Source organism: Poecilia formosa, unplaced genomic scaffold (genome assembly GCF_000485575.1).
Source record: "Poecilia formosa unplaced genomic scaffold, Poecilia_formosa-5.1.2 Scaffold557, whole genome shotgun sequence".
Classification (NCBI taxonomy): domain Eukaryota; kingdom Metazoa; phylum Chordata; class Actinopteri; order Cyprinodontiformes; family Poeciliidae; genus Poecilia; species Poecilia formosa.
In genome coordinates, this window is record NW_006800496.1 from 11,874 (window position 1) to 34,647 (window position 22,774).

The 22,774-nt window shown below is 40.2% G+C and overlaps 3 protein-coding genes across 6 annotated transcripts; 1 reads left to right on the forward strand and 2 right to left on the reverse strand.

Moving 5' to 3' along the window:
* Positions 1-1,597, reverse strand: LOC103129591 (growth/differentiation factor 11). The gene has a single exon (XM_016665222.1). The coding sequence runs from the start codon at positions 1,106-1,108 to the stop codon at positions 686-688; it is 423 nt and encodes a 140-aa protein (XP_016520708.1). The 5' UTR covers positions 1,109-1,597; the 3' UTR covers positions 1-685.
* A 2,217-nt stretch (positions 1,598-3,814) lies between these two features.
* LOC103129572 (leucine-rich repeat flightless-interacting protein 2) lies at positions 3,815-9,944 on the forward strand. 3 transcript variants are annotated; one of them, XM_016665226.1, is made up of 7 exons: positions 3,816-4,061; positions 4,336-4,410; positions 6,344-6,382; positions 6,611-6,772; positions 6,854-6,937; positions 7,892-8,347; positions 9,094-9,944. In XM_016665226.1, the coding sequence occupies exons 1-6, from the start codon at positions 3,963-3,965 to the stop codon at positions 8,327-8,329; spliced, it is 897 nt and encodes a 298-aa protein (XP_016520712.1). In that variant the 5' UTR covers positions 3,816-3,962; the 3' UTR covers positions 8,330-8,347; positions 9,094-9,944. The 3 variants fall into 3 exon arrangements, with proteins under 3 accessions (XP_007540786.1, XP_016520712.1, XP_007540785.1); XM_007540724.2 differs by having other exon boundaries at positions 3,815-4,061; positions 6,347-6,382; positions 7,892-9,944; XM_007540723.2 differs by having other exon boundaries at positions 7,892-9,944.
* Positions 9,945-10,849: 905 nt separating this feature from the next.
* Positions 10,850-22,146, reverse strand: avil (advillin). 2 transcript variants are annotated; one of them, XM_007540725.2, is made up of 20 exons: positions 22,076-22,146; positions 21,892-21,980; positions 21,734-21,808; positions 21,386-21,582; positions 21,203-21,311; positions 20,204-20,314; positions 18,470-18,675; positions 18,309-18,387; positions 17,718-17,816; positions 17,483-17,636; positions 17,279-17,379; positions 16,288-16,425; positions 16,049-16,207; positions 15,432-15,611; positions 15,206-15,363; positions 14,384-14,528; positions 14,117-14,305; positions 13,144-13,212; positions 11,934-12,041; positions 11,555-11,668 (listed from the first exon to the last, which is right to left on the reverse strand). In XM_007540725.2, exons 2-20 carry the CDS (start codon positions 21,949-21,951, stop codon positions 11,555-11,557), a joined length of 2,451 nt encoding a protein of 816 aa, XP_007540787.1. In that variant the 5' UTR covers positions 21,952-21,980; positions 22,076-22,146. The 2 variants fall into 2 exon arrangements, with proteins under 2 accessions (XP_016520711.1, XP_007540787.1); XM_016665225.1 differs by lacking the exon at positions 22,076-22,146 and having other exon boundaries at positions 10,850-11,668; positions 21,892-21,951.
* Between the last annotated feature and the right edge of the window lie 628 nt (positions 22,147-22,774).

Genomic DNA, 22,774 nt, shown 5'->3' on the forward strand with positions numbered 1-22,774 from the left:
CCTGCTGCATGACAGGGAACAATGGCAGCTTTTTGGACACACTTTTTCTCACTGCGATGAACAGCAGGGAAACCGGTAGAGGCTCCTATAAAAGACCGATAGAGCACAGCTGTCAGGGTTGAACGGTAATTTTATAAAATGTCTCAGAGGGGCCTGCCTGTGGATTTATGGGAAACTATAAGAGGACGAGCACATTTCCAGGAGGCAACAGTCAGAGGGTCCTTTAAATGGGTGACAACTAAAGATTTTAGCTCGTTTAAAAAAAAAAAGTTAACAGGATGCAGAGAGGGAGGAAAGTCTTAATGTTGTGATTTCAACGCGCGTTTTCTCTCTGTAAAACATAAACGTGGGAACAAGGAAAAAGTTTGACCCTGGCTGCTAAATATTCTGCCCCATCATCATTACCACCATCAGCATCACCATCATAAAAACTAACTGGCCATTTAGGAGCTGTTTGCTCCTGATTGACGTGGGTCCTGATTATTGATTATTCAGATTTGCACTCGATCCCTATTTGACAGCCACCTCTAAGCAAGTTCGCTCGGTTTGTTTTATCAGAAAGCTGCAAGCAGCCAGAAGGAATGTAAAAATATGGAAAAAGAAAAAGAAGGAGCAACTCCGCTGTCCAAGCTGTCCCAGGTCCATTTTACGCACAAGGACGCACATTTGGAGACGCATTTGCTAGCTACTTACGCTCCGAGGCCATGGTGATCACGGACTCCGTCGTTGCGTGGTACTCGTCCTCCTCCATGAACTCGTCCTGGGCCGAGGCGTCTCCCTGGAAGTCGTGGTGGTCCAGGAGCTGCTGAAGCGGGGGCGCCTTGGGCAGCAGCTGGTTGACCACCTCCCGGCTGATGTTGGGCGCCTGCTTCAGGCGCAGCTTGCTCAGGATCTGGGACTTGATGGTCTCCAGCCGCAGCACCTTACTTTGCTCCCTCCAAACGCAGGCGGAGCACTCGTGGGAGCCAGCGTCCTCGTCCAGCAGAGACAGCCCCGCGTCCGTGGGCGGCTCGCTGGCAGGAGGCAGCAGCAGATTGGGCTCGTCGCTCCCTGACAGTCCCAGGAAGATGAGCGCCAGTAAGCATGGGAAGAAGTTGTACCTCGGCATGATGATGGAGGAAACTTTTTTCCGCTTCTTTTAGTTGATTTATTCCTCAATATATCCTTTCGGGTCCTTGTCTCAGCCTAAAAAAGCCTCCGAATCATTGACACGCATCTAATCCACAATCAGCCCGAAGTGGGTTGCTTTTTTTTCTGCAGCAGGAGGTTCTGAAATAAAGTTTTCAACAACAAAAAAGTGCGTTCCAGTGTGTGACCAGCTCTTTTTGATTGAAAGGTAAATTATCTGCTTGATGAATGCATAGCCAGCTCACTTGCAGCGTATGACGGTCGCTGTGGGGTCCCCGTGTGCAATGTAGTCCATGGAGGTGTGTGCATGTGCAGAAGTGTCACTGAAAAAAAAAATGTGCAAGTGCGGTCAAAAAGGGGCTCTTTATATATCTCAGCAGCTCGGTGTCGTAATCCGTCTCCATTGGCTAAGATTGCAACAAAAGGCTTTTAGGTCTGTCACCAAGTCAAGAGGGACAGAGCGAAGGGAGGGAGGACGCGCTGTTATGGGAGCATAAATGTTTTACAGTTCACAGGCAATGCACCTACATTAGAAATATTGGCCAATTAAGGCATTAGAATAACGAGTGGCTCAAGCTCCGCGCGTTGCTGCTTTTTTAAATGGAGTGCATTGAATATGAGCTGAATGAATGGGCTTATCTTGAATTCACCAGATCTCACAAATGACATGAGTATTTATGGTGCATTTAAAAAAAATAAAAATAATCTGCCTGCGCATTCTTCAGTTGTCTCCACTGGAGCATTTTGCACATATTGGTTTAATCACGTTAACGGAAAGTGGGGGTATTTATGCAAAAACACTAAAATTAAAGATAAATACTTAACAAAAAAACAAGACATTAACCAGTCTCCAGCAATAGACATATAGGAGCAAATGCTTAATTAATTTTAAAAAGAAAAAACATTTAAATTAATAAAAAAAACAACAATAAAAAATAGTTTTTCAGCTCCAACTTATAATAGATTTCTATTACACCCAACCCTGTGAAAATGACTTTGGTCAGAAAAATATGTTTAGTGTTATAATTGTTTATATCTTGGTGTCTGCGGGTGTTTTGGTAAAAGTTTCTATTCCAGAAACATTTTACCTCTTGTAACAGTTTCCTGTGCTGCATTTTTGACTCAACACTGCCACCTGCTGGTTCAAAATGACAGCTGCAGCTTCTACGGCTTCGTTTTCACTCCTTTCACAATAAATATACATCAGAGCATCGTCAAAAAGTGAATTTATTTTAGTTTTTTCGTTAAAAACGTTATATTCATGCATGATGTAGAATCTTTACTCTCAGAAGGAAATATTTCAAGCATTTTAATTATGATTAAAACATAATTCCCCTTTTGAGAAAATTAAAACATCACATAAACAATAGAAAATACATATTTGATACAGAAATGTTAAGTTACAGCTTTTACGGTTATATTTCAGCCACTCATATCTTCTATATGAAGTGTCTGCCACAGGAGATCATTGCTAAAGAAGCTGGGTACTCACAGAGAAACACAAGCACAGTGTTGGAAAGTTGAGTGAAAGGAAAAAGTGTGGTAACTGTATGTTTCAGAGAAAAGTGATTAACTTTCTTTGCATTTCAGCTGGAAATCAAGGTCTGGCAGAAGACTGAAGAGGTACAGTAATTCATGCTGCGTGTTACTTTCTTGCTACTTTCTCTCACTGCCAAAAATACCAAAACCTGCTTTAATGATTATGGTATCACTGTGGCTAATTACCCCACAAACATACCTGCCCTAAACAGAAAATCTACACAGAATGGTCTGGCACAGAGACCTGCAATCTTTACAACCATTAGAGCAAATTTTGCCTTTAGTTACAAAATTTGTTTAGAACCACAAAAGCAACATGACTCTTTGAAACAAAATAAGTTGTTTTGCAAAACGAAAGATTTTTAAGTTGAAAAACAAAAAAATATATATTCCTAGGTTCAATATTCTTGTAATAGATATTAAATTTCACAGAACATGACATCAAAAAGAGAAAGTAGTTTGCAACCTGCAGACAAAACTTCATATAAAAATTATATTTCTTACTCTACTCATGTCACTCCTGGTGAAAATGCTACATTTATATTGCAAGAAAACACCAAAGAAATACTGCACAACTTAACATTTTCAAAGTTATTAAGAACCACATCGGAGGGTCTAATAAGCTACAGGTTGCAGACCTCTGGTATAGTGGAAGAGACAGACAGTAAATCCCGAAATGCAAATGAGCTCACAGCCAGTATTAATGTCAGGAGAACCACCAGCTGATCCCCTCCATACCAATCCGCACTGATGCAGTAATTCATGCAAAAATGAGTGAGTGACACCAGTAAAGTGATACATTTCTGAAGGCTGGGACTCTGTACTAAAACTAATTTCGTTTGATACTTTTCTGAGGACGCTGAATTAGCTGTAAAGCCATAGTCAAATAAACTGACAAAGAAAAGACCTGAAACACACCACCCAGAACAAAATGTCAGAAATAAATAAACAAACCTTTTAGTTATTCAATGCATGTTTAAGGCATCAAACTCAACTAACACGTGGTAAACTTGGGCAATAATTAATTTCACCACGCACTCAGAGCTCGTCATGTGCTCGCTTGAACTATAAAACAAAGCCAAATTTTAAAAACCTCAATCGTAAAGCATTAGAGGAGGCGTGGCGTTTTAAACTGTTTGGTCCCTGCGGCTTCCTGTAGTCAACAGCCTGGGCGTCGCTGCGCTGCTCCTGCTGCTGCGTAGAAACCAAACACCTCACAACAGTCCAGACCAGCGCCATTAGAGCCGCGGGCGTCTCTTGTATAAAGAAGAAGTCGATATAAAGTGTGGAAAAAAATGCACTCGGCCGCACTGGACAGCAGTGGTTCTCCGAGGAAGCGGACTGTTTCTCGGGGAATGAGCGAGGATGAGTCCCTGCGCAACATCATAAAGGAGGTGAGGGGAAAAATCACGGCGACGCCGTTAATGTTTAATGACAGGGCTAAAGCTGCTGTTCAGTGCTGCGGTTACAACCGATTAACACAATGAAATACGACAAGATGAGCATTACGTGCTTATTAGACTGTGTGATAAAACAGCAGCTAGCTAAATGAAATATTCGGTTTGATTCTGGCCTGTAGCTGCGCGTCACTTCCCCATTACTAGCTAATTTAGCCTGCAGTGTTTTGGTTGAGGCTGATTGTGATGCTAACTCTTGTGTTTCTTTCAGACGGACAGCTCCACCAGACGGCTGCCCCGGAGCGACAGCAGGACGGGAACCCTGAGGAAGAGGACTGACAGCCAGGTGGGAGATTAATGCGCTGCCATGGTGTCCTCCACCCGCTATTTGTCATCTTCATCATTGCAACACTAGGATTAAAATTACGGAGCGTCAGCAATGTTTTGACACGTTGTAACCTACGTTTAAGCAATATTTAATCCCTTTCTGCATTGTAGGCATCTTCTAAAAATATCCAAACTGTGGTACAGGTTCAAAACAGCTTTTATGTAGTATTTCTTAAAAAAAAAAAAATCGGTATAGAATATATTTATTTAAATTATTAACTGTCTAGAAATAATTCAAAACATCATTAACACTCTATTGTGTAAAGCACGTGTGTCAAATTCAAGGTTGGGGGGCCGAATCCGGCCCACCATAGCTATTTATGTGACCCTAGAGACACATACAGAGCTCTCAAGAAAACAATTGTGTGCCTACATATTATTATTATTATTATTATTATTATTATTATCTAGCAAGATTGAGATACACATTAATCTAAATCCTTGATATCTGGCGTTTTAGTTACTTCTTTACCCACTGGCATATGAGATTTGCGTTGCATTTAGGAGCTCAGTGAAGTCCAGTCTGCAAATTTCCTTGCTATGTAACATTGTCACGAATCAAATAAATGGCTTATTACAGGAACTGAGTAAGCCATTTCCTCAGGATGGAAATCACAAATAGTCACAATGAATGTTGTGTTGGAGAAAGGATGCATCTAAAATTTGCAGGATAGTTCCTCCTGAGGATTGAACTTTGCCACCCCTGTTCTGCAGTAAAGTGTTAGTGGTATACAGCAAAGTGGAAGTGACTGAGAACAACAGCAACTAAGCCACAAGGTGGTAAGCCACATAAAGTCACGTAGCAGGGACAGCTGACCGTGAGGACCGTATTTTGCGGCGCTCATCAACTTTTTGTACAGGCAGATCTCCAAACTTCATGTGGCTTCCAGTTTCTTCCAAACCTTGTAGCACCAAGTACGTTGCAAAATGTCATTTGTAATAGCTAATTTTCCCACTGTAATAACTAGCAGTTAATTGATGAGTGAAGTGGAGGTCGCCGCTGAAAGTCAGGAGGTGGAGGTAGAAAACAAAGCTTTTGTCCTCTCACTCTGCCACCCTGCAGCTCACTCTGCAGTCCAGACCTACTCTGTAGGGATGCATCGATTTATCGGTGCCAATTTCCCTAGTTTTGGGAAATCGGCTGATTTTTACATGTGAAGCTGATCTTAACCACCCATTTTATCTACCTCGGCAAAGATATTTAAATCAACCGTTCTCTTCTTCTGCTCTGCTGTCAGAGAGGTTTGAGTAGCAGACCGGCCCACCGGATCAGGTCTATATGCAGTTAACAATAGTCATCTCACTGTTGGCAACTTGTCAACTTTCTTGCTACGTTTAACAACATTTTAGACAAAAAAAAAAATTCGGAATCAGCAGGTCAGGAATTTAATAGCTTGGTAATCGACCAGAAAACTGCAATCAGTGCAGTCCTGCTTCTCTGTGTTTAAGTTTTAGTCCAGAGTTGGTTTGATAGACAATATGCAAGTAAAGAATTAATCAATTAATTGGATGATTGATTAAAATGAGTTCAATAATGTCCATAATGACATTTTTTGAAGGGGAATTTTGTTTATAGAGACTTAATAATCCGTTTTATTCATGGTTTTGGTTGTTGCGTTTTACTTTGGATGTTTAAAATGTTCTCCAGTTCAAGTAATAAAGAAATAAAATAAAATGTTTATTGGTTGCATTATTGTGTCATTATCAATACATATTTGAAAATGCTCTCAAAACAGCAATATTACTGTTTATGTCAATAATTTCCGGGACAATTTATCGTCTAGGAAAAATTTGTTATCGCTACAGGCCGATTTATACAGCTAGTTTCTTTTTTCTGATCTGTGTGAACATGGTCTGTAAAGTAACAAATATTCTGTATTTCTTTCTTTCAGCAGTCCGACCAGGACCTCTTCATGGGACTCCCAGATATGGTGACTCTTATTCCTACTGTCTTAAGAAAAATGAAAGCCGCTTAAAAACCTGGAGTGATTCTAAAAACATATTTCTGAAACATATGGAGCAACATAAGGCCTCCCGCATAGGGTTGGTCTCCTCCGAGAGCTTGTTGAGCCGTCGCTCTACCTCGGACTGTGGCGTGCGTTCTGCTGAATTCGCCCGCACTGATTCGTGATTGCTGTGTGTGTGTGTGTGTGTCGCAGTTGGAGCTGCAGGCCAGCTACGATGAGGCGGTGCAGGAGCTGCGTGGGCTGGAGGTCGAGCGAGAGGCTCTGTTGTTCCAGGTGGACGTCTTGCAGGACTCTCTGGAGGGCGTAGAGGAGCTGCTGGCCGAAGCCCAGAGGGAAGCTGGACAGGCCGGTTTGGTGAGGCCCAGCTTTTGGGTCCTGGCTGTATTAAAACAAGCCGCGCGTCGCCTTGTTACGCTGGTTTCTCTTTATTTGTAGGCACTGGAACGCGAGAGAGAGGAGAAGAGGAAACTGGAGAGCCTGGTTTGCTCTCTGATGAAGGAGGTGGAGAGATTAAAAGAGGTAAAACAGGAAGTGAAAGGAGAACTCGGTGTAATGTCGGAGAAGTACTGCATTGACAGATAAAGGGTTTGAATATTTAAATGCCTACATGCATAAAAATATGATTTATGTATGTAAGCAATCAAATTTTTTAGTAAAGATTTTATGTAGTGGATGTTTTCAAACCTTTTTCCAACCACAATTAGGAAGAGACACTGAAGTATAGTAAATGCTCTTGAATAAATAGATATGACAAGTAGACTGTCCTCTCTATTTATAGATACGTTGTTACAATAAATGACTTTTTTCTCTGTAGAGCAACACTGTGTCCTCTAGTCCTGTGTGACTCTCTTCTCTGCAGCTCCACACAAACATTTTCTATAAGATTAAAATCTGGCACAGTTAACTATATCTAGGTTTCTATTCGTGTTGTTATTTATTTTACTGGTTGCCTCTTTTTAAAATTATTATTTTATTCACGGTTTCCCACAGGAGCCTTTTTAAGCCTGGTGGTCGGAGCGCAGGCCAGTCATTCACTGTCTTTGGTGTTTTTGAGTTAAAAATGTTTCAAATTGACAGGAAATTTGAAAATATCACTAAGTAGTTATGTGTTCTTGGAAGACTTTATTAGCAATATCTAATAAACAAATTTTGCTTAGCCTGGCGGCCCACCAGGCTTAAAATATACTGAGGGAAACCCAGTTATTTTATTTTTAATCAAACTTAATTTTATTATGTTGTAATTACTGTGAAGCATTTTAGTCAGCTGAGGTTGTCGTAAATGTGCTGCAAAAATAAACTTTGACTAAATGAAAAGCTTTTTACATACCTTTTTCATTCATATGTACATAATTACTAAACTCTCACATTTACCTTCTTTAGACGGCAATTTATACAAAGAGCTTCAGATTTAAGAACATTAAAACATACACTGAAGTGACAGCTACTTACTAGAGTAATTTCTCCTCTTCTCAGGAGGCAACCAGCCACCATGAAGAAGAGAGAGACTCCCTGCTGTGTGAACCTTGCAGCACCAAGCTTGCCAACGGCGGGGTGGCGGGTCCAGAGGAAGGGGGACGGACAGCAGGGGGCGTTCTCACAAAACTGCGACGGATGGTCAACCAGCTCCCGGCCCCGCTCCGGTCTCTATCGCTGGACGGCGTCGTCGCCACCGACGGCGTTCTCCAGAGGCCGTACGAAAGCCACCGCCGGGACGGGCGGGATCCGTCTCCTGACAGGAACGACTCGGACAAAAGTGCCTACGAGGATGCGTCCGCCGAGACTCCGGAGCAGGACCGGACCTTTCCCGGGGACGGAGACCTGCCTCACGATTCAGAGGACAAAGGAAAATGTCCAGCTGACGACAGCCAGACCCAAGACTCCGCCAACCCGGACGCCTGCGTTTTGTCTTAAATTCATCTGAGTTTAAAGGTGAACCTTTTTCTTTTTTTTCTTTTCTCGTCTGGTAAAATACAAGAGCTTTTCCTTTATAATTATCATCAGAGAGAACTTTGATCTGAGCTGATTAAATAAATCAAAAACATTTCATCAGCTGCGTTTTCCACTGAATGTTTACCGTTTCAGTTGCCCTTTAAGCTAGATTGCCAAACATTTCCTAAAAAGGCAAGAATGAGCTTTTTCTTTGTCTCATATCGAGTCATTCGGTCGTCACGATTTTTAACTAAACGGATACTTTTCCTTCAGCATTATTTATAATTTTGCTACCAAATCGCTGTAGTACATATTCACTACAAAAAAAAAAGCTCAGGTTTGCCATGTGAAACCCACAGACTACATTTATGTTAGTTGCCGAGAACAATGCCGAAGTCGGCCTTTGCTTCTTTCGACGGGGATGAAGAGGGAAAACTGCTGAGATATTTGTCATCCGGATTTATCTGTATCCAAAACTCTGCAGGAATCCAGAAGTGGACTGTTGCCGTTTTGGTTTTACTGTTTCATTTCAAAATAGACCAATTCTTTTTACTTGAAGCAGATTTACGGCGTTTGTCTTTCCATTTGATGCTCGGTGCGTCATTACTAGGGATTTTTAAATTATGGTTAAAAACACCATCTAGATATACTTTTCAGTCTTAAGATATTTTTATACGGTCCCTTTGATATGTTTTTGCTCTGAAGGTTTTTAAAAATATGGTTGCATTTGCACTTTTTTTTTTAAGGTCAGACGTTTGTCAGACTACAACAGCAACAACGTTCCTTTCACAGCCGAACGCGTCCTCTGAGGTGCAGCAGGATAAACGAATACAGTCTGTCTACATGGAAACAATTACATGTTTGCACTTTTCTGTGGATCTTGCTGTTTGGACGTCTCTTGTTGCTGTAAACTATTTTTACGTCACATTTCTCTTCAGTGCTTAAGGCAACTGTAAGCCGGTCTGTGTCTTTTGTGATGCATGAACACAAACATAGTCACTATTTTATGAACTGCAAGTGAAATGATTCCTGTACTTTTTGCACAAAGTACTTTAATACATATTATCTAATATGTCACTTAGCACACCGTTTGTTTCACGTTTTTCTTTCCAAGATCGAGGACAAATTATGAACGCTTGAAACATGTCACGTTAGATTAACGTAAAAATGCTCCTAATGAGACAATACTAATGAATTTATGGATATCAACGGTGCATTCAGCTGCATTCAGCAGTCATGTTGTTGTCAAGCTGCAAAGTATTTGCCTTTGTAATGTTTATTCTTCACCCGAATGCTGACTCACGCACTAATACTTGACTGTTTATCGTTCTGGTTGCCAAGATACACAACATAATCAACCAGCTCTGATGCCTTGATGAGGTTTGTCCTTCTTAAAACGTCTGTAAGTGCTGTCTCGTCTGAAACAATCTAGTTCTATCAAATAGACCATAAAATAAACAGTTCTCTGGTTCTGGTCGTTGTTTATCAAGAGAAATGGATCCTTTAAATGGTGCCGCCAGACTTTCTGTTCTGAACAATTTTAAAAATACTCTTTTTGTTTGATGTTGTTTGATTTCAATACAATGCAAAAAAAAAACAAAAAACAAACAAGTCCTTACTGTATCTTAATGCCTTTTTTGGGGTTTAATATTTTTGTCATTTTCTTAGCTTTTAAATGTTTTGCTGTCGAAATAAAGGATGATTTATATGAAAATAAACTGACGTTGACATGCCGTTTGTGTTTATATTTATTCAACATTCAGCTGGAATATTAGAAATACTTTCACATGAAGCTTGATTTCAGTTTGGAGGCCGAAAAAGGAAACTAAATATGCTGCGTTGATAATAAGTGTTTAGTTAACTTGGCATAAAGAATATGAATGATACTGAAAGTAACCCTGTGCAGACTAGTGAGTAATGCAAAATGAGCAAGAAATATAAACACATTCTCATGAAGATGCTGACAGAATAAATAAACTTTCAGTAAAACTTGTTGTTTCAGCATTTGTCCAACAGATGACAAAGCTGACTCACAGCTTCTTCGCTCTCGGGTTTCATTTAAATAAATAAATAAATCTTGGTGCCTCAATAGAAACACTTTTCTTCCATTTTGAGAATGTAATCGAAAGTTTTTTGTCTGGTATATTTTATTGGCATTCCTGTTGAAACATAAAAATGCCTGAATTAAAATTATATTTTGAGGCAAAATGTTACTGTTAAACATAAAAATTATAATTTTAGTTTTCTAATCAGTTAAGGAGAAACCTCATATCAAAATCATTAGTGGTAAAATTGTTTTTGCCTCAGAAAAGTGTGGGAAAAAATGTCCCACTGTACAAAAAAACATATATATTTATTTATTTATTTATTTAAAAAGTTACTTGTTATAAATATCCGATTTTTGCCCAGATTGCACAAGTTTAGCTTTCCTGGGACGAATACTAAGTTGAAAAACATTAAGTCCTGATTCAAGTTTCACACAGAATACGAAGACAAAGACGAGGACTTGTGGAATATTCTTATTTGGCCATCAGAGCAGAAGCATAAAAAAATTACAGCATTCCAGGAAACAAACCTCGTAACAACAAACCGTAAAGCACGGAGGTGGAAGTGTCATGACCTGGGAAGACTTTGCTGCAGCAGGACACGTCTACCTCTGAGGAGACTGGCACATGAGTCCTAATCTTTTCCTAATAGCTGAAAAGTGTTTATTTTTTAAAATAATTTGTTTAATGATTGAAACAAAATCTAGATGTTTACCTGTGAGTATATAACTTTATTTTCTAAAGATAAAAAAGTTATACTAGACTTCTAAGCATTTCCCAACAAAAAGTTATTATTTATCTGACTTATCTTAATTTTTTGTGTGGCTATGCAATCAGAAAATGACAAATAAATCCAATAAAAAAGTTTTAAATGACTGGAACTGTTAATTTTGCCACCAAACACAGTCAGGAGGGGGGGAAATATCCACAGCTGTTAGAAATGTTGCACATTGTTAACACGGGCGCCAATAATTATAGAGCGAACTGCATTCAGAGAACTCAACATTATCATGTGTGAATTTAGCAATAATCTTTCATTAAAAAAGTAGGATTGAAACATAGTAAAAACGATTCACCATCAAAAGAATAAAATCTGATTTCTAAGTCAAAATAAGGGGTAGAAAACCTTTTGCTGTTAATATTTTGAACACAAAGACTTTGATCAAAACAAGCCTTTCTCTTTCTTCAGTTTCAGCTGTCTCCACTGCGGCAGGCTCACAAACATATCTTTGCTCAAACCAAATACGCTGGCGAAGTCGGCGTCAGACAGGTGCTTCTGAAAAACAAAACAAAAAAAGAAACTGGGCGTAAAGGCCTTCTCTTTGAAGAAACAGAAAATGCTTTGGTTGAGTAATACTCAAAAGCAAAAATATTTAATATTCAGGGGGATTCATAATAGGAGGAGATCTTCATCTTCATGTTTAGAGACTCTTAGGTTCAATACTGAAGCACAGTGAAGCTGTTCTAGCAGCATGTTGCTTTCCTCCACTAAACTTTCCTCTCTGTCTGTTCACCTGACAAGCACCAGCGAACTCACACACCTCTTTCGCGGACGGGTCCACACCTTCAGGCAGCTCGTCAGGTTGCTTGTTAACCAACATGTCGGGTGGGAAAGGCTGAAAGGTTTTCTCCGCCTCAGCATTTTCCTCCTGGAAAATACCAGCGTGCTCAGACTGTGATTCATGATTAGCTCACATCATCAGGGAAATGCATTTTCTTTTTCCTGTGTAGCAGAAAGGAAGATGAATTGCTGTTTTAAAAAAGAAGCACAGTCTTGGCTCGTGCTCCTGGTAGCTTGCTAAGCTTCCCTTCTGCTGGACTTTTTCTCATTTCATCACCTTACAGCCACAAACTTCAGTGGGATTTTACTGCAGCACGAAAATGTGAAATGCTGCCGTCACAGTCTGTCAGCTTTTCACAGCTACAAGCTGCGCTTCCTGTCAATTTGGTGTTGCGACTTCGCTCACACTCAGTCAGAACGAATGGAAAACATCTGTGAACTGTTCTCTGAACTTTGGCTAGGCCATTCTAACACCTGCATACATTTTAATCAAAACGTTGCTATTGTAGCTCTGGCTCAGTTGTTAATGTCATTGTCCTGCTAGAAAGCGAGCCTATAAATTATCCGATCAATTCTGTTTCTGTCCCTGCTGAAGAAAACAAACTGCACAGCATGATGCTGCCACTACCATATTTTAGGGTGAATAGCAGTGTAATCTTTTCGCAAGTTGCCACTTCTTTCTTAGATATTTTTAAATATTGTTTGTTTCCTTTTAACTCTTCTTCCAGTTTCTTTTTAAAGTCTGTTTGGCTGTGAACACAACAGTTTGACCTCAGCCACATGAAATAAGTCTAGATTTTGCTTTTTTTTTTTTTTTTTTCTTGGGATTTGCGAGAAAAATCCCAAAAAAGTTTGCCAAAAAGTTTGGCCAGCATGCTGGCCAAAAAGTTTCAACTGATTTGGATGCCTTCTTCTACAATTATCACAAAATGAGAAAAAGCTTAAGAGATATAAATACTATTGCTTGTTGCCATATAATCAATAGATTCAGGTCTAGAAAAAGAAAACTAAATGTTAGTCTTGTCCAAATGAAAACCAAATTATTTGTATTTTCTATTATAAGAAATGCATAATGAACTTCAAAAAAGAGATGTTCTTGTTTATGCTGCTAATTTAGTTTAACTATTGTCATAAATGCAGCTGCTACTTCTCTGTTGCACATAAAGTTTTAGAGAAATGGATTAACGTACAGTTTGCAGAACAATGGGTGTCAGGTCTTCTCCCAGCTCTTTCTTCAGTTCTTCATAGCTCTTCCCTCCCTAAAACACAAAAGAAGAAAAAAATCCCAATCTATTTTTAGATTTTAAATACTGTATTTTTCGGACTATAAGCCGCTACTTATTTCCCACGCTTTGAACCATGCAGCTTGTAGCCAGTGCGGCTTTTCTGTGGATTTTTTCTTCAACCGACAGGGAGCGCTTTAGCAGGAAGTGAATTGGTTTAAACTTTAAACAGTATACTGTTTAAAATGGGGAAACACCCAATAGGTAATTGTGATTTTTGTTTTCAAGAAGAGACAGTAAAACATGTTTTGTTGTTATGTCCTAAGTACTCTGAGGAGATAGAATGTAAAGAATAAATTACAGTTAAAAATACTACTGAATATTTACGTTATTTAATAAACTATCTTAAGAAAACTAAAGTGATAGAAAGGATATAAGTTTTTTTTTGTTTTGTTTTGTTTTTTTGCGGGGGTTCGGGGGGGAGATCATATAAGTTGCATTCTGATCCACACTCCATTCCAGTAGGTGGCGGTAATGCACACCTTTAAGTTGCTTGCCAACCGCCATTAAACAAGAAGAAGAAAGAGAACAAGCACATGCTAGCAGCAGGCACGACTGAGAAATTCCTTCAAACTCAAATGATGCAGCTTTTAAGTTGAAGGTTATGATCTGGCAGTACAGGAGGGAAATAGAGCTGCTGCACGTAAACTCGGCGTGAATGAAACCATGGTTCAGCTTTATTAAGGACGCAGCCCTTTGCTGGGTCCTTGAGAGCGGCGGAGATATCAGCGGCTTATATATGTACTTTTCCATTTTATCATTATTATTATTATTATTATTATTATTATTGTAGGTGCGGCTTGTAATGAGGTGCGCTCTATAGTCCGGAAAATACAGTGAATGTCATGGCTGTCTGTCATGCTGCATCTGAGAGACTCACGCTCCACTTTGAGGGATCCCAGGCACCAAACCAGCCAGTGAAGGTGGGCGGCTCAAAGCCCTGCTTGATCAGGACGATGGGCGTGTCCGGGTCTCTGTCTCCAGGGTGAGTCCGCAGATACTCCTGGCTCGTCACCACGGCTTCTTTACGCTCCACCTCATTCGCCTCTTTGCCAATCCACAGAAACAGCTAAAGGAAAAGAGGGAATTCAGGTCAGCAGAGGTCGATGGAGTGGACGGCTTGTTTGTTAGATGTTCTGCGTCCCACCTGGTCCCAGGTGTCCAGCAGCATGATGTCGTCCTCGCTGAGGTCGTCCTGTGTGAACTGAGCCACCTCACTGACGATGAAGCGCCCCGTTTTGTTGGAGCACTCAAACAGGCGTGGCTCGTGGTCTAAAACCACCTGCTGCAATCTGCAGAAAACCAACGCTTGAAATATGTAACTTTTACAAAAACTATGATTCCTACATATTTCTTGAAATAGTCACTGCATTGTGATGGTACAGGACGATCTGTGAATAAAATCAGACTGCTCTGCCTTTTCCCTGTTCTCTCAGTGTTGTTTCTTGATCAGAAACAACTAAACAGAGCTAGGAGGAGGGTCTTAGTGCTGTCAGTCATGCTTGTGTATGCTGCGCACATACTACCCCTTTCTCTCTGCTACGCGACAGCTTCTCCCAGTCAACAGAGGCTGCCGTGACTGTTCAGGGTAGTCAGCATCACCACCAATGACGGTGGATAAAATGTTTTTCTGTAAAGGTAAGTTATTTCTCTGTAATTAGAACATTGAGCAGCACGTACATGAGCTTGACTGACAGTGCCAAGACCTTCTTCCTGGCTCTAATTGGCTGTTTTTGGTTGGAAGTTTCTTCAGATGGCAATAACATCTCAGGGTGGAGGTGTGGGAGATAGATTTTTTTTCTCTGATTATCTATCTCATATAATATGGTGAAAGCTTTAACAAATAGGTAAAAAAATATATATATATATTTTTTAATAAAAGTTTCATCCCCCAGCTTTAAACTCAACTAAAGAGCTTCAGATATGTTTCTCCTATTGGAAGTACCACCAACATTTGTCTCATTCTTACCTTTTGTCATTTGCATAAGGAGCTTTACCCCCAAGCAGCTCCCAGAATTCAACAGGCTCTTGACCCTCAGCCACAATCTCTTCAAAACCTTTTTCTGAGCCGAGGCCGACCACAGAGCTCACCTCCTTTGCCATGGCTCTCTCGTCTCCGCTTGAGCCCTGAAAACACCAGAAAAAGCTTTCAGCGCCGTCCTGAATCCGCCGTACCGCCACTGTGTCTCTCTCACCTTCCCACACCACAGGTAGATTCCTGATTGGCTCTTCAGCAGAAACACGTCGTTGGAGTTCAGAGAGGTGGCCAGGGCTGGAACCTCAATGGTTTTCGTGTTGGACGGGTCAGAACCACGAACCTGGAACAGCCTTACTGGAGGTTCCGGATCAGAGTTCCCATTTCTGGATGTGCCACCCTGAAGGAAAAGAAAAGCACTGAGCATAATGATTGGTAGCTAATTAGCCGAGTAGATTTTATCACAATACCAAAAATGCCATTATAGGAGTCAAATATGTGTATTTTGGGGTTTTTGGTCACTAGATGGGGCTGTGGCCTCCAGTATATGAGCCAAGAGGTGACAGGTGTTGAACCTGGAAGGGCACGCAAGTTTTTGAACGCGATGGCAGAGTCATTGTTAACACTGTTGCCGTGTATCCTGGAATAATTGGATTTTGTTCACAAATGGTTTCATCTGACTGGAATAAATTCAGAATTGGAACAACGAAGAAGATCTCTGGGATTGACTTTTACATGTAATCAACAGGTACAACTTCAGTCGCTCAGCGCGTCACAACAAAGCAGCAACGGATCAACGCTTAACCAGTATTAAACTGGCTAGTACAGCCGTCTTACGTCGAAGATGACCATTTTCCCTTTGAACATGGCCATGAAGTGTCTCGGTTCCTTTCCCATGGTCACTCTCACTTGGACTGGCTCGTCGTTGTACTTCTGATCCAAGTTCACAGCCTGAAACGCCGAAGCGGCCAGCTCATCCTGCGTGGCATGGCGCCCCTTAAGAACACAAAACATAAACCATAAAGTGAAGCAGCTTAATGCTTTTGCATCTTGAAGGCAGGTTATCATGCTCTTACCTGCCACATGTACAGAAGGTAACACTTTCTGTTGTTGACTAAGTAAGTGTACAGGATCAGGTAGCAGTCTCCTCCGTAAAAGTATCCGTACCCCTTGGGGTCCACCGGGGCCAGCTCCAGGTTCTCCACTCGCCACACCTGAGGAGGTCAGAGGTGAAAGAGGAAGCATCATGTGTAAGCATGAATAAAAAACAGTGAGATTCTCTCTCCTCACAGTTCCTCCACCAAGGAGGATCGGCTGCACACAAGCAAAAAAAGTAAAACAAAGATATATATACTCTGTTTGAAGTAATGTTTCTTCCAGCATCATAAAACAACTTGATAACTATGACGTATTTCTTTAACAACAGTAATTATCTTGAGTTGAAACTCTCCTTTTTTTTTTCTCAGAGTTTGAGCCAAATGAACAAGATAATGCTTTTCTGCTGTTGAGACCTGATTGATATCAGGATTTAAACTTCCTCTTTTTCTTCTTGTGGAAAAACAAGTTACAGTTGCATTACTGAAGGTCAAAAGAAAATGGATATTTTGTCCTGCTTCCGTTCACTGCCAACTTGATTTACACAAACATTCGTTCATGTGAAATAGTTCTACTGATATCAACGATGTGATAAATTTACAAATTTACAAGTTAGTGCTTACCTCTGTGTGAACACATTACAACTTCTATGTTCTTGGAGCAGAAGTTGTCATTTGAAACAACATAAATACAACTTTTCAGTTTTGATTCAATAAAGAACTTACCAGTATTTGTGCACTGCTATCATGACAAATTTTAATTTAATTTCAATCTCTGGCTTTACATTGTGCCTTTGAAGCGTATCAAAGCTACGGATGAATGTATAAGATGTTCTGAAGGTGAATTATAAACTGATCCTCCGTTAAAAATGTATATTTTGTCACATAATTCTGATTTGTACATCGATCTGAGAAAAGACTATTGGAAAAACAGCTTTTATATTCAGGTATTTTGTCAAAAAAAATGCCTTACTTCAACCTGACCTCCACCATTGTCCACCATTCGCTCCTGAGCAGCGACCTCCGGCATCGAGTGCATCAGGGAGGCATCAAATTTCTCTTGTGTGATGTGAGCTTAAAACAAATAAATAAATAAAAATCACTGACTGACTGATGTCCAATGAAAGCTCATGTCTCTTTCTTCATTCCAATTTATTTTTTCCTCTTGTTAAAATACCAATTTTGCCCCTCGTGTTTGCTTTTCCAAGGCCTTGCGTCTGGTCTTTCACCGTCCACTTCTGGAAGAGCTGCTTGAAGAGAGCGGACTCCGCCCCATCATTCACTGACTCCACGCTGGTGGTTAGTGGGTAGTTTTTCGCTTTGATGAAGTCCTGCAACAGGCAGTCAAACAGAACACTGGAAATAAAAAGGCGGATAATCTAATCCCAGGCTGATGATGTGACGTCACTCACCAAAGCTCTGGACATGGCAGCCTGTCTCTCAGCTTTGTTTGCCTTCTTCCCTTTCCAGACGAAGATCTTACTGCCTCCCTGATCCAGGATGAAACAATCCTGCAGGACATTCAGATGATAATTATTATTTCCAACAGGATGGAAGTATGTAAATAACCTGAACAGATCTGTAGGCAAGCAGGAAACAGGTGATGAAATCACACAGACGACTGACGTGCTTGTTGAAGAACTCTCAAGCAATTCAAGGTTCAGATCTTATAAAGATAATCAGACAGAAACCAGTTCATTAGTTGATGATTTAGCAAATAGTCATTTGAAAGATGTTTCCAATATAGACAGTTTATTTTTCAAACCATTTTTAACTCTAGGAGTGCTGATCTGGCATCATGCAATTTAAGGTTTTGAAGAAGGTTGTTTTTCTTCCTTTCTGAGTCTCAATGATTGTTTTGTATTTGCACTTTAAACCTTGTATAATATTCTTTATGGCCCACCTGCAATGAACATTGCAAATTTGCTTGGGCTGCAAACAGAAACACTTAACCACAACGTCATGCTTGAGTAAGTCATTGGATTGGGGTTGCATTGACTCACGTCATGGGTGAGCAGATCCTGAACCAGAGGGTTTGAAGCGATCTCTGCTACTTTCATCTGACCATCTGCGTCTGACACTCTGAAATCAAAGGGATGAACATATAAATAATAACCAAAACGGGTTTGAGGACAAATAAAATCAGAGATAGCGAGCAGCTCACCGGTAAAGCGTGAGCTTTCCCTTTGTTTCCTGGTCAACAGTGTCATCAGGCGTCCCGTCTGGCAGGTCGGAGGGTCTTTCACCCAGAACGTTCTTCAACACCTCCATGTTCTGAGGGGAGCTGCTCTCTGCGTCGCCCTCGATCACTCTGATCTCCGCCCGGCCTCCTCGCTCTCTATCCCGGATGTCTTTGGCCAGCATCATGCCCTGAGAAAGTGAAGATACAACAAATGCTTACAGCCTTAGTTTTTTTTAAAAGGCAAACTGTTAGCAACATTACGCCATTGCAATTTTTGGTTGTTTTTTTAAATTTTTACTCCAAGCTGTTGTTTCAGCAGAAATTAATCACACATTTGGTCCTACGGACTCTGGGGAAACATTGTTTCAATTAAATGGACTTTAAATGATCGGATGTGGAATCCCTGACTGAAATCACTTCCAAATAACTTTTACTGGTATTGTGTCTTTGATGTGATGCAGCTGGATGACTCAGATCAGTTTCAGGGTCTATTGAAGAGGTAGAATTGGGTAAAATTGACTTCTTTGAGCTTTATATCATGCTATAATGTTATTCCCTGATCAAAAACACGCTCTCATTCTTTCATGCATGGTTGAGAAATCCTTTAATCTCCCTTGGCAGCCATTTGGAGGCGCCTAAACGCTTGGTCTCACAAAGCTGCAGTCTATTTTGGAGCTTACGCCTCACAGAGTACCTCTGCCACACGCTTTCCCCACTCAGCTCCATCAGACTAGCGGCAGCAGCAATTAGCAAACACCTGGTTGAGCTGCACATCTGAGTTACTTCTACAAATTACTTCTCAGTGCAATGCTAATAAAGGCTGTTAACGGCATGATTAAAAGTATTGTCATGACAAACTGAAGGTGGAGTGTCGCAGTAGAAGTTTCTTAAAGAGACAGTAGCCCAATTTTAAGGTGTTAATTTGCAAAATCCATTTTTTTTCAGTCATGTTTAATATGTGGCATTTTTATAACAACCAAAGGTAACACAGCTACTTGATTGTGCTATAAAATGCCACAAAATGCCTCGAAAATACATAATTCTGCCCCTTTTAACATTTTGGAAAGAATGTTCCCAAAATGTGGGAACATTTTGGGAACATGTTCCCACAACAAACACCAAGACTATACCCCACAGTCTTGGTGTTTGTCACCAAACATATATAATCAAAAAACCAGGGAGAAAATGCAAAAAAAAAACAAACCTATGGCTCAAACTAAATAACTAAATGTGTTACGTTTATTTGTTCATGTTGCATTCATTTTTCTGCCATCCTGCCTGTTTTGCATTCATGGTCAGCATCCTGGTACTAAAATGAATAAAAGCAACTAGTTGTTTGCATTTATTTGTATTTTGGAGTTCTGGCTGTAAAAACTGGAAGAATTTGCACAACCCCCAAGTTTCCCAGCACTACCATAGAAAACAGAAGTCCTTAGCTGTGCAGTTTGACACCTCTCTTAACACTGCTAATGTAATTCAGCTGCATTGCCTGGATAGAGACTGATGCGGATGTGCAACCATGCAGCGATGCAAATTTTTACAGTACCTATTAGAATGAATTGGAGATGTAAGCGGTGTTCAGTTAGTGGAGCAATGATTGTAAAATAGGGTGTGGATTCGTTTCTCTATGAACTGCATTCATTGTATATCTGATTTACAATATATTTATGAGTCCAATGTGTCTAATAGAGGACTTATTCAGTCAGAAAGCCTCACCTTCAGCCTTTCCTGAGTGTTGCTCTTTGGACCGTTCCACTGGACGATGGTCTTGCCAAGGTCTAACAAAAACACATCTCCAAGGTTGAAGCTCTTCCAGCTCATCTCCACCTAAACCACAAAGAAAATAATAAAATTACTGTTTTTACTTGAAATAACACTTGCATTAGTGTTAATACCCCTTGATTTTATCCACATTTTGCAAATACATAATTCAATGTGTTGCAGTGGATTTGTGTGCGACAGACCAGCGGGAAGCAGAAATTACAGCACTGTTCACAAATTTGGCTCTCATGGAAGAGTGGCAAGGAAAAAGCTCTTGTGGAAAAAAAGCTATAAATACTTTCCCATATGCAGGAAACTTGGAGGAAAATGTATTCTGGTCAGATGAGACCTGAATTTAACTTTTTGGCCTAGATGCAAAGCACTGTGTGTTGAGGAAGTTTAACTTTACACATTATCCTGAACAAATTATCTGCGCAGTAAAGCAGTGGGAACTTTGTACCGTGACGACGCTTTTAGTTTTAACAGAGACAGGAAAGCTGTTCAGAACTCATGAGAAGGTTGATGGGACTAAAGGCATCCCAATCCATGAAGAAAACCTGCTGGATACTGCAAAAAGGTTCATACTTCCACATGGACAACACTAAATATGTTTACAGAGCTACAATGCCATAATTCATGCGGAAAAATGGCCCAGTCAAAGTACAGACATGAATCCAATTCAGAATCCATGGCAAAACTTGACAATTGATATGAACTGAAGCTGTCCAGACAGTGAAACCAAACTTTAGCTAGTTTTCAAAGAATGGACCTGCAATTAATAAAGTATTATGATTCATGTATCATTTTACTTCCACTTTGCAAGTAAATGTGACTTTGTGATGATCTGTTATATAACATCCCTGAGGTTTGAGGCTCTATTGTGATAACATGTGGAAAGAAGCTTCAAGGGATCAGAATATTTTTGCATCTGCGTGACTGGAAAACATGGCTCACCTCCTTGGCAATTATCCTTTTCTTTCCTTTCACATGAAGCAGTCTCTGAATGTCATACGAATTGGTTTCAGTGTGCCGCATGCCGCTTGCAACGCCCCCTTTCTTATAGCTAAACAAAACAGAAAAATACAATTTATGGTGTACTTCACTTAAAGGCTCACTGTACAAACATCTTTCACTCACATTATTCCACTTTTGAAGTATCCCTTGAACGTATCCGACTCATTGTGCTGAACCTCTCTGTACTGAATTGGAGAGGAGCCTAAGAAATCATCCAGCTGTATGGTGTACACAGCAGCTGCACCCTGCTCATCCTGGCTGGACTCTGAGCCGATCCAGAAGTGGATGTTGTAACTTAAAGAGCTATTCAGCTTCTGCGTCTGGAAAAAGACAAAAGTGCAGAATCTGTGTGTGCATTAGCACAGATGGAGAAGGAATGGCTCAAAGGATCATCCAGACAGTTTAGCAGTAAAACGGTTTGATAATTTTTATATGCTTAAATGGGGAATCATTCTCCGTCTGAAGACTTACAAACAGAAGTACATAGCAGTCACCCTCGAAAAAGTTCCCAAAGGACTTCTCAGGAACTTGAACAAGCTCCATTTTCTGTTGCACAGAGAGAAATTAAAACTTTTACTTTTGGGTTCATCACTACCTCTCTAATAAAAAGTGAAATAAAATCCAATCACCTCAACTCTCCAGATTATAATCCCTGGGCTGCGAGTCACTGCTCTGAACGTGTACTCCATGTTGCTTCGGCGCTCTCAGCTTTGCTTTTCTGGAAAAAGAGAGAAAAGAACAGAAGCAAAATTATTTATCACACAAATTCTCATTCGTAGTTTTTGATACTGGACGTCAACAAACACTACATGCCGTGTAAACTTGAATGAAGAGGAGATTGTGATGTCTTCATCTGATCCTCTAGGGGATGATTTCCTGTCTGATCACAAGAGAGCCACAGTTGTCACTCATACATTTCTTGTGATAGATTTGCCTACTTTTGCATTTTTGGGGCCATCATGGCGCTCTGCCCAATCACAGAGAGAGATACAAGCCCCTGCAGGCAAATATGCTGGACAGGAAAAAGCACTGACTCATATTCAAATGCACCCATAGTAGTACTTATTAACTACATTATGTCTCTTTGAACCATGATAAGCACATTTGCTGCAGTTATTGAAGCACAATAATTTGTTAGAAGTTGTATTTTCCAAAACAATAATCATACCTGCAGCATGTCAGTTTTGTAGTACAACTGACTCATAATTTCAGTTCAGCTCAGTTTATTAATGTAGCGCCATTTCACAATAAATGTAATCTCAAGACACTTTGTAAAAATAATTATATTAGTTCAATTACACTTAAATTCCAGTTGTTCAATAAACTGATATTAGTGTGAAAGAATCTACAGTATGGACTACAGCATACATCTTAGATGCATTTTCATATCCTGCAGCAAACTGTAACTATTTCAAGGAATACAGAAATTAACACTGTTGGAAAAACAAGTGCATTACACAAATATGTCCTTTATTTAATAGGGACAGGAAGAAAATAAATTATCCATACGTG